The sequence below is a fragment of the Protomyctophum bolini genome, assembly GCF_963924005.1.
Source record: "Protomyctophum bolini genome assembly, chromosome: 22".
Classification (NCBI taxonomy): domain Eukaryota; kingdom Metazoa; phylum Chordata; class Actinopteri; order Myctophiformes; family Myctophidae; genus Protomyctophum; species Protomyctophum bolini.
This window is the reverse complement of record NC_137883.1, coordinates 22,085,862-22,101,479: the sequence shown is the minus strand read 5'-3', so window position 1 is coordinate 22,101,479 and position 15,618 is coordinate 22,085,862. Positions and strand designations below refer to the sequence as shown.

At 45.0% G+C, this 15,618-nt stretch overlaps 1 protein-coding gene across 2 annotated transcripts in view; it reads left to right on the top strand.

Annotated features, from left to right (window-relative positions):
• The window catches only part of ror2 (receptor tyrosine kinase-like orphan receptor 2), a 36,497-nt gene extending 21,592 nt beyond the window's left edge, over positions 1-14,905 (top strand). The window contains exons 2-15 of one of the 2 annotated variants that reach the window (XR_013963467.1): positions 900-953; positions 1,068-1,355; positions 2,285-2,315; positions 3,706-3,827; positions 4,620-4,747; positions 5,125-5,311; positions 6,548-6,808; positions 7,262-7,467; positions 7,624-7,743; positions 8,228-8,453; positions 9,013-9,297; positions 9,481-9,685; positions 10,147-12,958; positions 14,051-14,905. Coding sequence is in view for 1 of the 2 variants with exons in the window: in XM_080756312.1 (XP_080612438.1) it covers positions 900-953; positions 1,068-1,355; positions 2,285-2,315; positions 3,706-3,827; positions 4,620-4,747; positions 5,125-5,311; positions 6,548-6,808; positions 7,262-7,467; positions 7,624-7,743; positions 8,228-8,453; positions 9,013-9,297; positions 9,481-9,685; positions 10,147-10,930 (2,897 nt within the window). In the remaining variant the exon portion in view is untranslated. Of the gene's footprint in view, positions 1-899; positions 954-1,067; positions 1,356-2,284; positions 2,316-3,705; positions 3,828-4,619; positions 4,748-5,124; positions 5,312-6,547; positions 6,809-7,261; positions 7,468-7,623; positions 7,744-8,227; positions 8,454-9,012; positions 9,298-9,480; positions 9,686-10,146 lie in introns of both variants that reach the window. The other variant, XM_080756312.1, reaches the window with a different exon arrangement.
• Positions 14,906-15,618: the final 713 nt, after the last annotated feature.

Sequence of the window (15,618 nt, the reverse complement as noted above, 5' to 3'; positions counted from 1 at the left end):
TCATGCTTACTGTAACAGGAACCTGGGCTGCATTAAATTAATGATTATATACACCTGACATATTATAAGTAGGGATGGAGCTTGATACCCGAAAAGCTTATTGAGTACCCAGTATCAATAAGCTTTGGGCTTATCAAGCATAGCGGCCAATGACATCGTGTTTAAGACAAGAGGCGATTAAGAAATCCAATTACCCTCTATACCGGATACCTGCCAAGCAGCGCAGGTAAACAAAATTACACTTTTAAAGTGACGGCACACATATTATATTATATACACATATATATTCCTCAATATTATTTGAAAGTGAAAAGGTAAATTGCCTTCCGTCCGTTAGAAAAGTACAATATACTGGTTCTGTTCAGAATTTGTCGTCTCCTGCCTTTTCACAAACTAATAGAAAATGCTCGATAGTGGGCTCGATAAGAACCGGGCTCAATAAGCCTGATCGATAAGCTGCTCGTTATCAATTAAAATGAACGAGCTCCATCCCTATTTATAAGTCACTTATCTAGGCAAAGATTTCACCGCATTACTGGGTACGTGAATTGTTGCTGTTGTTTTTTATTATAATTTTTAAGTAATATGGATTTAAAAAGAGATTAAAGAGATTTCCTGATTTATGCCTGTAAATATTTAATATATTTAATAATAATTAAATATATTATAATAATAATTTAAAAAAAAATCAAATCATCAATATCTTCAGTCATAGTTTCAGTCATCATATAGTTTTTATTTAGTTTTCGTCAGTGAAAAAAGGTAGTGGACGAACATTTTACGTCATTGTTTAAGTCGACAAAATTAACACTGCTCTTTCTCTCTCGTGTGTGTGTGTGTGTGTGTGTGTGTGTGTGTGTGTGTGTGTGTGTGTGTGTGTGTGTGTGTGTGTGTGCTAGTGGACACGGAGGGGCTGTCGGGGACACAGAGTGGAGCTGCTCCCACAGCTGAAGGTAATAACACATTGCATCTATTTAGCCAATTTCATCGAACCAGGAACTGCGAATGAATCCTCTTCTAAATATCGTATTACTTCACTAAAAATGTATTCTTTTCCACATTTCTAGGTTACTTCCTAGAGTTCCAGGAGCCGGTGAACAACATCACCCACTTCCAGGGCCAGGCGGCCGCGTTGCACTGCAAGGTGACGGGCAACCCGCGGCCCACCATCCGCTGGCTGAAGAACGACGCCCCCGTGGTCCAGGAGCAGGGCCGCATCTCCATACGCAAGACGGAGGCGGGCTCCAAGCTCCGCATCACAGACCTGGACGTGACGGACAGCGGCTTCTACCAGTGTGTGGCCTCCAACTCCGTCAAGGTCATCTCAGCCACGGGCGTGCTGCTGGTCAAGCTAGGTATTATAAACACACACATCGTCTTGTGTCAGGGTATTTCTATTGCAGTAGTTCCCAAACTGGGCATCCCCAATTTTTGGGGGGGGTCCCCAGACGGTTAGCTTAACTCATTCACCGCTAATGACGTCTTTTTACATACTTTTTTCCCCCAATAGCCCACACCGCAGAGAACGTCTTTTGCCGCGTATTGCGTTTCTTTCATGCTCGATGGCGCTCTTCTCTAACCTACAGTATGAGTCACCGTTTGACTGTCATTGAAACCAGGAAATCGCAATGTGATCGCAAAAAAACTGCTCCCACGTTACAGGATATTCTGAAATGCCTTGATCTCTGCTCCTGTCGTTCCACTTCCATGTCCGCCAGCATGTTCTTTTCAATGGCCTCTATAGAGAACGTATGGTCGCTTTGACAACAAAACTTAAAAAAAAGCACAGAAATAGTACCCTGCGTGTTTGTCAACGCCCGGGGGGTCGATCGTACTGGATATAAATATTCTGTGACTACTTGAAATGTCAGTAAGTACAAACATTGTGAGCTTGTATTTCAGCTACTTTCACAATGTTTATCTGATGAACCGAGTCAAAAATGTAAATGCCTACAAGTGCTTGTCATGGGGGGGTCCATGGGGGGTCGCGGCCTGAAAAGTGTGGGAAGCCCTTGATTTAATGAGGCGCTCGGGTGGCACAGTGGTGAAGTCCCTGCCCACCACTGCAGAGTTTGTGGGGGCGCTCCAAAAAACAAGGATAGGACCCAAAAACCTGGCATATAGGCCGGACTCTATAGTGTCTGACAACATGTTGGTGTTGCGTCATATTTGTTGTTTCTGTGGGTATGGGCGGAGTTCGTTTCATAAACAGAGAGAAACAAACTGCATGGAAATTATGTTCCAATGACTTTTTAAACACGCTCTCTTCTCCTTCATTACACAGGCCTGCTACCCACACATGGCCCCGATGAATCGTAAGTAATTACCATGTTTAGCTGTGTGTGTGTGTGTGTGTGTGTGTGTGTGTGTGTGTGTGTGTTTGTACCTGTATTACTGTACTTGTGAGAGCCAAATGCCCACACAACTATTTCAAATTTGAGGAATAGATTGTGTTATGCCTGATTTATACTATACTATACGTTCACCGGAAAACAGACATTTATTTCCCTGGCTATTTTCCATGTCGTACTAAAATGTTGACGTCCTCACAAGTATATTTATATGTGTGTGTGTGTGTGTGTGTGTGTGTGTGTGTGTGTGTGTGTGTGTGTGTGTGTGTGTGTGTGTGTGTGTGTGTGTGTGTGTGTGTGTGTGTGTGTGTGTGTGTGTGTGCGTGCAATTGCATGCGTGTATGTGCGCGTGCATGCGTGTGTGTGTGTGTGTGGGTTCAAGTGCATTCCAACCTCTCTAAACACTCCAGTGCAGACATGCCCACTCAAACCACCTCAGTGTTACTTGCTTTAAAGTCCCGGTCGTCGCAGGTTGTTTATTTTTTACTGAGTAAACAACGCAGGTCGGACCTGTGGTGCTGATGCCCTGCACAGATACACCAGATTAAACTAGATCACATTAGGCTGTGGTTCTTCCCCCAGCTGTGCCGCCTTACAATCCTACTTGAAGCTCTCTGCTGCGTTGGCCTCCTCTCTGTCTGTCTGTCTGTCTGTCGTATTCAAGAATGAACAAAAAATCACACCCGTGTGAACTGAGTGGTGCACCCCCCCCCCCCCCCCCCCCCCCCCACCTCTCTCTCTCTCTCTCTCTCTCATTAGCAGGCAACAGTGCAGCACTATCCCTCTCTCTGTTCTGGCACAACAGCGCCCCTACTGGTACTCATTATACGTGCTCATTAACCAACACATAGGTGAACACATAGGTGAACACATAGGCGGACACGGACATTGCTGTTCCTTGGAGTGGTTGCACCACTCAAAAACACACCTTTTTTTAATCAGCCTGTAACATCGCCTAGTCTTTTTTTAATTGCCTACATCATTTTTATTTACACGTGTGTATACTGTGTATGTTACAGTGAAAGTGAGAAAAACGGGTCACTTTGAGACCGGGTTCCCTCAAGCGCGAGGCGTTGTGAGATTGTAGATTGGCTATTTTCAGGCAAAAAGGTTTGGTGCTGAAGACCAAGTACAGGGCCAAAGGTCACGTTTACTAACTATTGAGGATTTAAGTGGTTAAATGTCTACCATTAATTTACACAACACTGGTAGTTGTAGACGAAACCGTTTAATCACAATTTCATATGTAGTGGGGGCCCCCTAGCTGCCTCCGCACTCTCTCAGCTAAGGGGTCCTCCTTGCTGGTCTCTGTGTGTGGTATCTTATTGTGAAACTAATGTCTGTTTGTTTTTAGGACACAAGACAAAGGGTTCTGCCAGCCGTACAGGGGCATCGCATGCGCTCGATTCGTCGGCAACCAGAGCATCTACGTGGAGTCCCTGCAGATGCAAGGAGAGAGTGAGAACCGCATCACCGGTGAGGGAAAGACCTATAGGTCACTGGTTCACAAACACATTTGTCGGTCGCGGACACATTGTCATGGGTCCCATTATTTTTTGGTTTCCTACATTTTAGTTTTTAATCACTATTATTTCAAAACATTTTCAACAAACAAACATTCCCAAAAAGCAAAAGAATAATAATGATAATAATAATAGTAATAGTAATCATGAAAACAAAATGCATTGATTTCTTTTCTAGTAATTTGATGAATAAATCTAAAAATAAATCTAATAATTTCCATAAATTAGAAAACAAGTAGTGAAGATAGCCAATCTACAAACTCACAACACGGCACTTGTAGATCGGCTGTTTTCAGTAGTTTGGGTCCCGGGCAAACGTCTCATTTATTTTTCGGGTCTCAAGTTAAAACGTTTGGGAACCACTGACCTAGATCAGCCGTTTTCATTTCACTAACTCCGTCACTGATATATTGATATCGTCACTGTCTCTGTGTGTCAGGCAGTCTCAGTCTAAACTCTGATAAATACAGTGTGGAGAAAGGAAACTGTTTTGGCAAAAGCTACAGGCTTGAGCTTTCATATTTCATATCATTTCATATTTGTTAGGGATTTTCTGTTGTTTGGTCAATAGTTTCATTATTTAGTGAATTCATGTGGCGTGCTGCATGCTAAAATGTATTGGTGCAATGTAATTCATTGGTGCTATGTCATTTATTGGACTTATTTTGTGGACTTTGGTTTGGGAACTCTTGATCTACACTGTACACTGTCTAATCATGGCTGTATGTCTTCTCTTCCCTGCCAGCTGCTTTCACGATGATCGGTACCTCCACTCAGCTGTCGGACCAATGCTCCAAGTTTGCCATCCCGTCCTTTTGCCACTACGTGTTCCCGCTGTGCGACGAGGGAGTGCGCGGCCCGCGGCGACGACAGGTACACAGCTGCATGTGACGACACTGTTCTAAATATCACGCAAACAGCTGCATGTGACGACAATCTTATATATATATATATAAAACGGTGATTCTGATTCTACTGACTAGAAGTTCGGCCGGCTGTCGGTTGAGCTCTAGCGCCACAAAGAAAATAAATAATAATAATGCGTGTAACGTAGAATACTGTGGCCTGTAGAATGGCCACAGAATGGCCACACCAATTGGTGTGCATCACTGTTTGATGGAAGTGTTTAGGCAAGTGGAGTGCTGGTAAGCTCGGCCCTAGCAGCCACACACCACGTCGACGACCCTATTCTGATTCTGGTAGTGGGATTCCTCTGATTTGTGATTCCTGTGATTGTGATTGTCGTGCAGCTGTGTCGGGACGAGTGCGAGGCCCTGGAGAAGGACCTGTGCCTCGCGGAGTACACCATCGCCCGCTCCAACCCCATGATCCTCATGCAGCTGGACCTGCCACGCTGCCACCTGCTGCCGCACCCCGGCACGCGCGACGCCGCCAACTGCATGAGAATAGGAATACCCATGGAGAAGCTGGACCCTTGTAGGTCCAAACGCACGCACACACACACACACACACACACACACACACACACACACGCACAAACACATGCACGCACACAGTGGTGGAAGAAGTGCTCACAAGTAGCAATACTGCAATGTAGAAGTACTCTGTGTACAAGTAGTATACAAGTATCGCATTGAAAATGTACTAAAAGTAAAAGTACTCCTTATGCAGAATGTCCTGTTTTACGAGTTTTCAAATGTGAGAAAATGTCAAAATGTCTAATAGCTGATCTACAAGCTCCCAATGCGTCTAATAGCTGATCTACAAGCTCCCAATGCGTCACGTTTAAGAGGGGATTCACACTATGGTCCTGGGTGCGCAGGCGGGACCACTTGGCAGGTAACCTCGCCTCACCAGGCTTTCCACCGCCTCGGAGGAAAGCCTGGTCTCTGTTTCAAAAGTCCGTATGATCCCGCCTGGGGCCGGATGATGTGGTTACGTCATGTTGTAGTATTGTTTTGTAGTCGGAACAGGTGGCGACAACTTCCTTTTCCCTCTCAATAAAAGCTCTCGCTTACGAGAGCTTTTATTGCTTTTAGTTGTAGGCAAACCATTGCCTACAACATGACAGTATATGATCCGGCTCCAGCCCGGATCATATACCGAAATGAAATGGTGCCCAGGCTACTTGGCAGGTAGTAATGTGAGCGATGCGTACTGTACCCGGGAGCGGATCGCCCGACCGTACCCGGGATCTCAATCAATCAAGGCTCGGATACGGATTGCTGCAATGTGAAAGCCATCCGTACTAAAACAAGGTCTATAATCATAATTTATATATTTTTATAATGACACATTATTTTACCTGGGTTGTACTTCTGGTAGTTCTAGTTGAATGTTGACAAAGAATGATTGGTCATCCGCTAGTGTTTGAGAGTAGCACAAGCTGTTGGACATGACATTTTCTCCCAAAAGCCCCATAGTCCACTCTGAGGCACATACGTTGAATGAAGTGTACCAGGGTGCACTGTTGAATCTTCCAGCAGGAAGGCCAATGTGAATCATGGCCAGCGGGGACCAGGCAACCGTATTCGGGAACAGTTCGAATCAAACAGACTCAAGAGACACATATCGTCTTTGAGGTCCTGAGAGAAGATCTGATATAGAAACTTTTCTTTTTACTTAAAACTGTCAGGATTTAGAAGACATTTTGTAGAATCTGGTCTCAGGTCTAAATGGGATAACAAACTGTCCCTGTGTCCGTTCCCACAGTCTCCAGATCCACGGACCACAGCTGCTACAACGGGAGTGGGGCCGCCTACCACGGCACCACCAGCGTCACCCGCTCTGGCTACACGTGCCAGCCCTGGATGTCCCAGTACCCCCACAGCCACCACCTGTCCCCTGTGGAGTACCCCGAGCTGCGCGGGGGACACAACTTCTGCCGCAACCCGGGGGGCCAGATGGAGGGACCCTGGTGCTTCACCCTGGACGCCCAGGTCAGGGTGGACCTGTGTGACATCCATCCCTGCAGTGAGTAACTATAAGTGCATTCACTCAAAGCACAGTTGTTTGTACTTTTACTTTATTCTTTGGTTCTAAACCTTTTCTGATTTAAGCTATTTTCTTACCATAATATGATGGTATATATGATTTGGTCAGAATTTATTGAAAGGATAGCCCCTTGAGATGCAGCATCTCATTTTAGAGAGGGTCCCGTAATGATGGACGCCATGCTGAGCGTTCCTCGGTGTTTTACCCGCACGGTGGGTCAAACGCTAGATCTCTTCTTCAATCGCGTGAGTCTGTTGTTGTTGTTCTGGGGAATGGTGACTATCGCTTCCTGCTTACGCTGCACAGCGTTTCACCGATTTGAGACCGCCTACCAAAAGGCGCAGCCTTTACAACCGGCACAGCCAGTTATATTTATAATTCACCATACGAGACATACAATACAGAACATGTTTTGTCTTATTTTACTCGCAGGGCCTCCAGACAACATAAGGAGGGAGATCTTGTACATACTGGTGCCCAGCATCGCCATTCCCCTGGTGATCGCGTGCCTCTTCTTCCTGGTCTACATGTGTCGCAACAAGCAGAAGGAGTCCAGCGACAGCCCTCGCCGCCAGCTCACCGGCTCCCCCGTCAGCCAAGACATGGAACTGCCCTTCCTCAACCAGCAGAAACAGCAGGTACAGACTCATTCTCAAACTTTACAATTACCGTCTCGGTTTGGTATGCATTAAAAAGCGCTTCGAGCTTGCAGATCTTCTACTTTTAATGCTTTCGTGTGACACTGTAGTATGATCAAGTAGGATTTCAGAAAATGACGATTTGTGTGTTCCCAGGCCAAGCTACGGGAGATCGGCCTATCCGCCGTGCGTTTCATGGAGGAGCTCGGCGAGGACCGATTCGGCAAGATCTACAAGGCTCTCCTGTACGGCATGGTGCCCGGCGAGCCCAGCCAGGCAAGGATATTAGCATTTAGCTTTTTAGGTTTAGTTTTCATTGTAATTTTTACGGTAATTTTGTAGTTTTAATTGCGACTGTAGGTCCTGCATCTCCCACCCGTCCGTTTGTCCGTTAGTATAGTCAACATTTTTGGTCACTCCTCGTGACATCACATCTCCACATATGGTCACACCTCGCCCTGCCGTCACCCAGGCAGATGCGTACACGCGACCTCGTCACTTTTCGCCCTCAGGGCGTCTTACTGGTTTAGTTTTAATGTCAGTTATTTTCAAAAGATGCCTATACATTTGAAAACTTGAAGTGGCACATTCTGCATAACGACCACTTTGCAAGTGCATTTTGAAGCCAATACTTTTGCGCTTTCACTCCAGCACACGTTGAATTCCGGACGTTCACATGTAACGGGAGTATATATTTCTAAATTTCTAAATTTACTTAAGTAATAACCTTGAGTGCTTTTTTCCAACCGCTGCAACACAGGTGGTGGCCATCAAGACGCTGAAGGACAAGGAGGACGGCGGTGCTCTGCTGGAGGAGTTCCGGCGCGAGGCGGCGGTCCGCGCGCGCCTGCAGCACCCCAACGTGGTCACGCTGCTGGGCATGGTCACCAAGGAGCAGCCAATCAGCATGCTCTTCGGCTACTCGCCGCTGGGCGACCTGCACGAGTTCCTGGTGACACGCTCGCCGCATTCGGACGTCGTTGGCGGTAAGGGGCAGAACGAGGAGGAGGACGATGCGGGAATTGTCACGTCGCGATTGTCGCGGATCGACGATATTATCGCGATGAGGAAAATATTTGCTTCAAACATAATATGCCACTTCCGTTTAACCACCTGATTGATTGATTGATTGATTGATTGATTGATTGATTGATTGATTGATTGATTGATTGATTGACATGGTACAGTCAAAGCACATTTATCCAAAAGGATAGCACCGAAAAGCCCTCTTGTTTACAAAGGAGGAGATTCTCCCCAAGAATCTTGTCCTTTGATTTACTTTTTTGATCGCCCTTGTTGCCATGCCTTCACCTGTCAGCTTGTTGTCCAGGATACAGCCCAGATATGTAATCTCTACTTTACTAGCAATTATAATGACGTCAATTCTGACACTGAAATCATTTACCCTACTAAGGGAGTGGTTAGACCCAAAGAGAATAGATAATGTTCTCTTTCCTCCAGGTAGGATTTCATCCAACTTACTGATGAACTATCGAAACCACTGCGATAAACGATAATAACAATTTATCGTCTCCATCCCTATAGGCGGCAGCTCGGACGACGGACGGACGGTTCGGTCCTCCACACTGGAGCAGGCTGACTTCCTGCTCATCGTGACGCAGATCGCGGCCGGCATGGAGTTCCTGTCCACGCACAACGTGGTGCACAAGGACCTGGCGGCGCGCAATGTCCTCGTCTACGACAAGCTCCAAGTCAAGATCATGGACCTGGGCCTGGTCCGGGACGTGTACTCGGCCGACTACTGCAACATCATGGGCAACGCCAGCCCCTTCCCCATCCGCTGGATGGCCCCGGAGGCCATCGCCTACGGTACGTTGTGTTTTGGGAGGCGGAAAATTAGCTATTTCCACTGCGTTTGTTCTGTTGATTCCCGGCGGTACTATGTGCGTTTTTTATGAATAAAATGTAATCCACCCACTGCCAGCTTTATTTTTTCATACCTTTCAAGTAGTCACAGAATATTTATAGTATGATCAACCCCCCCTTTTACAGGTAAGTTCTCCACGGACTCTGACGTGTGGTCGTACGGCGTGGTGATGTGGGAGGTGTTCAGCTACGGCCTGCAGCCGTACTGCGGCTGCTCCAACCAGGACGTGATGGAGATGGTGCGCGCTCACCAGCTGCTGTCCTGCCCCGACGACTGCCCCGCCTGGACCTACGCCCTCATGCTGGAGTGCTGGAACGAGTTCCCCGCCAGGTTAGCATCGTTTTAACATCTTTTCATTTACTTTTGTGGCGGGGGGGGGGGGGGGTGTTTGACATTTTATTTTCGATTTCAGTTTAGTTTTGGACCACCTTTTACCCCTTATCCCTATACCACCAGCCCCTCCTATGTCCACAAACATTGAAGACAAAAGTGAGGACGCAAATTATGATTGGCCAGTATGAGATGATGTATGATGATGGTGTGATTCTTTTACTATTTTGAAAAATATAAAAAAAAATGTTCAATTAGCCGATCTACAATCTCACAACGTGTCGATGTAGATCGGCTAGTTGAACTATTTTAAAAGGATTTTCAAAACGGCAAATAAGTTTATGGAAGATAAGGGATAAGGGGTGGCGTATAGGTGTAATGTATTTATTGGATCTCTTTAGTTTCATCTAATCGTTCGTTTCGTCTAACCCCTAATAACAACCCTGCTTCCTCACCTCCAGGAGGCCAGGCTTCAAGGACATCCACGCGCGGCTGCGCGCCTGGGAGAGCCTCAGCAACTACACCACGGGCTCTGCGCAGAGCTCGGGCACCAGCCACACCACGCAGACCAGCTCCCTGAGCACCAGCCCCGTCAGCAACGTCAGCAGCATCATCACCAGCGGCGGTGGCGGCGGCGGTGCCAATGGCTCGCGCTACGCCAGCCCCAAGAAGTGCATGCCGGCGTTCCCCCAGCAGGCCCAGTTCATGCAGATGAAGGGCCCCATGCACCGGGGCCCCATGGGACCTCAACCGATCTACATCCCCGTCAACGGCTACCAGTCCATACCCGCCTACCCGTACCCATACCCGCAGAACTTATACTCCATGCAGATGCCCATGGCCATGCCCCATCAGCAGCAGATGTCCCATCAGCAGCAGATGTCCCACCACCAGCCCGCCGCGCCCCACCACCACCAGCGGGTATCCCACCACCCTCAGATGGCGCCGGCCAATAAGGCGGGCTCTCACCACAGCGCAGGCAGCCACAGCGGCTCCACCTCCACGGGCTACGTCACCACGGGGCCGCCCAGCTTGTCCGCGGCGGAGCGGGCCGCGCTGCTCGACGACGAGCGCAAAGAGGCCGACAACGACGGCGGCGGGGGGGGCCTGGGCGACGACGCCGCGTCCCACAACGGGCCGGAGCCTGACGATGACCTATCGGTGCCCGAGACGGAACTGCTTGGCGACGGCGATCCAAAACAGACTGGCGTTCAGGAGGAGGAGACGTCGTGTGTGGAGGCGTAATAAAGCTTGTTTTTGTACTTTGTCGCATTGACAATGTTGCACGCCGGAAATAGCCGGATCGACGAGCCCGTGGACGTGACGCGTTGTGCACTCGTCCATCAGCTATTTGCGAGCGATGCAGAGTATGATGAAGTATAATTCGGGCTTTTTTGAGCATTTTCTTTGGCAGACAATATGGAACAGAGGGGGGAAAAAGCCAAAATGTGATGCGAGCGAAGCTCGCTTGGGGAGTAATGAGGAGAAAGGCAGTGAAGGGAACGCTTTGCAACTGAACGGTTTATCGTAGCTCTGGCTGGCGCTTTGGACAGCAAAGCACATCTCACATCGGGGGAAAAAACTCTTTACGTAAAAAAGGTACCCGTACAACTCATTAGAAAGGGCCAAAGAGGATCAAGCAAATGTTGTTTGTTGGGTTGGTGTTGCAAAGCCAATACAAGAACAATTTCTACTCTTACTATTGTGCGACATCAAACATTTTGCTCTCATGCCAGGATTCCTTAAACACAAGTTGCCATGTCAGTTGGACAGAACATTTGAGATGATTGTTACTGCGGTTTTATGAAAGATGGAGTTGGAGTCTGAGCAGCAGTGGTCAAAATGAAATGTGACACGTTGTAGAATGTATGACGATTAGAACCTGGATACGATTTAGCAACGTATTTATTTAATAACTATGGAAATGATAGCTGAAGTTATTTTGTTCACAGACAGACAGACAGTGGTAATTTCAGTGTTTTGAGACAAAAACATGTTTCTATGTTTCTTATCTATTCTTTTAAATTGGAGTGCCACTTTTTTAACAAGTGGAATATTTTAATGCATAATACTTAACGGCAGTGATTCTCAACCTTTTTTTTATTTTATTTCAAGGACCCCCAGTATGATACATGCATTTATTCGGACACGCCATTTGATAGCTTTTATTTTTATTTTTTTTATCTCTGGGACCCTCATCTACACTGAAATATCAACAACAAAAAGTAAGCAGTAGTAGTTTTAAATGTGGTGTAAGTGTTTTTGTTCAAATAAGTGTTAAATAGCTCTACATTCTCTTTGTAAATAAGTGTTTGTTCAGTAACAGGGGTCTCTCTGGCTTTTTGGTACAGAAACAGAAAATAAATGTTCAGGTCAGGATGCCACAGATTAAACAAGTATAATTGGAAGAGATGAAACAAAATTGGACCTGGAACACTATAAGAATTGGAGCTCACAAATCTCTAATCCTTGGATTGAAATTGACAACCCACTTGAAACATTATTTTCTGTTTATTAAAGATCTGAAGATATGGGGAGACCCCTATTACTGAGCACAACACTAGTTGTTGATTCTGTGTTTTATTATCTGTTTTATACTGCAAGAGTGCCAAAGTGAAATTTCCATTTAATGTCAAAGGTAATGGATAATAAAGTGTTCTTTTTCGTTATAGCCGTTTTTCTCAAATGGGTGTACGAGAAAGTGAAAAATGGAAGAATTAATTTTACTGTTTTTCTTTTTTTTTACACAGTGACAAAAGCTGTGTTTGTCAATAGCAGTACGACTGTTATTGAATAGAAAAGCAATGTTTATTTGCACATTACTTGAATATAGTGATATCAAACCTGGACTCACTGAAGTGTTATGGCCACTGTTTAAAAATGCATGTGCTGCAGGAGGCTTGAATTGCAGCTCTTTAACTCTTATTTCCATATATGACTTCTAAAGGTTGTTTATCATTAATTCATAGCATTCATATGCTATTGCTAGCCATGGTTTTCTCTTGCAGTTTAATGTAGTTGCATCAAGGGGATAGCCTACTTAAAACCGAAGCAAAACAAGGTTTGAGAACCACCGCTCTATAGCAATGACTACTATCATTATTTTACTTTTTAACTTTTGTTTTAACTAAACAAGTATCACTTACACTACATTTCATATTACTGGATTTGACCCCAGTGACATGTTCAGCAGCGATTCCAAGTTCAGTGTTATGCTTGATTTGTGTTATGAAAGTGTTCTATTTTCACAGCAAGACACCATCATATGGCGAAGTACAAATCAGGCTTTATTACAGCTGCACACCTTTCCTATTATCAGGGTTTAGGTTAGGGTTAAGTAATATGTTAATGGTAATATCAATTCTTTCCCCAGTAACGAGTAGTATATTCATTGGTTCCCAACCAGGGGCACTTGGAATTGGTATTTTCTTTTGGCGCTTTATTTATTCATTTATAAGTTATTCCCCAAATGATATGGAAATAAATATGGGATGCACACGCAGAAGCCTGTACCCAATAAATATTGAAAGTCATTTCAAAGGCCCATTGCTAAAATGTTGTGTCTGCACCGCTCCAACTGCTATTTTTGAAAGAAATACAAATCTAAAATGTTTGGAGACATTTTAATAACTTTTTTTAATACAAATCTTCTCTTCTGAGGGTCCCTGCCATAAAACATTTTCAGATGGTGGTCCGCGGTCAAGTACATATATCATCGTTAACACGAAAAGGGTTTGCGAACCGCTGACTTGACGCATGTTAAAACCAATAAACCCATGAAGGTCAAATCTGCAGCCAAATAAACTAATGCAAGCGAACATGGATAACTGGTTCAAACTTCAAACGTCTCTCACTCTCCCTGGATAGTTTTGACTGATTTGACATTTGACTATGATTGACATTTGACAAGATAGCAGCCAGTGTACAGTACTAAACTAAACCTTTTCAGGCTGCGACCCCCCAAAATAATCATATTTGAACTGGGGACAAGTTCACAATTCACAATGTTTGCCTCTTTTTTTATATTATTTGACAATTTGGCCAATGGTTGTCCGCAATTTCCGCAATTTCTGCAATTTACGCAATTTCCGCAATTTTCAATTTCTACTAAACTAAGACAGTTGATGGAACTCATTTAACAGAATCATCAGAACACGTGAGTGATGGGGTACTGTCGGCATGGCAACAACTCAAGGGTTATGTAAGACAAAACTAGTTGTGGACCACTAGTGTCATTTATCACACTTGGCAATATGGTAATAATATCAACACGTTGTGATGCGATGCAATACTGCCTTTTATATCTCTTCTTTGAAAACATGCGGCCTCTTGCAAAATTATTATGACACAATTATGAAGGGAGAGTTGGGTAGCAAAAGTATTAATATAGTAAAACAAATCTTGTATTGTAACGAGTTACTCTTGATAACAAGTGATGCAATGCAGTGATACTAAACCTTTTATAATTGAATCAGGGTCCCATTTGAAAACCTTGAAAGTGTCCCGCAGCCCAACCAGTGTTAAATAGTCAGATGTGTGGGCCGCATGCATGTTTAATTTGTGTTTGGGTTTGGATCGATGGAACTATAGCCCTTTTTTTCTTTACACACATATATATGATTTAATATCTTAATGTTTTATTAAATATTAAAATCTGAGCGTTTTGTCCTCACACAGCCCACCGATGGGCCACGGCCCACAGGTTGAGAATCGCTGATGTTTTTAACCTCTTAAACCCCAGCATCCGTATATTGTGGGGAAAGCTTTTGCAGAAAACAAGCTTTGTGAGCTGGTCGAACGGCTATTTTCTGCAAATGCTCTCCCCAGAATAACAGAAAACACACTAGTATAGAGGCTAGAGCCCTGTTGGACTCCATTTAACCATATAGGGTTTAAGTAATAAATAACTAAGTGACATATTTCTCTAACTCGCCCAACACTGCCTACATACCATAGAATGTTCAGAGAAAGGACCTATGTCTCCTCCAATAGTTTAGACTGGTTTTAAAACTATTACTTTGGATACCATTGTTGTACCATTTTGTAATTTATATATGGACACTTTGTTGTTGTTGTTGTTGTTATGTTCATGTGCTAAATATTATTAGCCTGGTGATATTACTGGTACAATGTTCTTGTAAGCAGTCATAATAATATGCTAACCATAATATTGTGTTCTACCGTTGAGTATTGAATAAAGTCCAAATAAAGACAACATTGATGATCTTTTTAAGTTGTTGTGATGTGTTTATCATCTTTCCTATATATTTTGTATTTTGTAAGGGACCAAGCCCGAAAGGCCTATATGGTCCCTTGTTGGTATTCTACCTTTCCTTCTTCTTCTTCTTCTTCTTCTTCTTGCATGGGCATAACAGGGACTGTGGGAGATAGGCAGACAGACACGCAGACTTACAGTGCAGGCACACCTTCGCGCACAGCCGAGGACAGAGGAAGCTGACACCTGACGTCATTTTAGACAGCTGGTGGATGGAAAAGAAGCTCCACCTCCGTGGCTGACTGACACGGAGGAGAGCGGGGGGTTACACGCAGCAAAGGTCGCCAGGCTCGGGAATCGAACCTGCGGCTTGCTGTCAGACTGCATTAGAGCGTGGTATGTGGTATGCGCCTTACCTATGCTAGCCTAAGGGGATATATGATGAATTGACCAAATTCCCACTTAACACAACACACTCTCGGGTTCTCTGCGATACACAGGCCCAGGAGTGAAGTAGATTGGTCAGATGGTTCTCAAGATATGTGTGGGGGGAGTCGCTCACACACACGCATGCGCGTGTGTGTGTGTGTGTGTGTGCGCGCGCAATTTTCATGTAATGTCTAAATTCTGCATTCTTGCATATAAACTTTAATTTAAAAGATGTCAGCTTTATGTGCAGTGACTCTTAAAGATGAGAATGTTAAACATCCTGGTGATG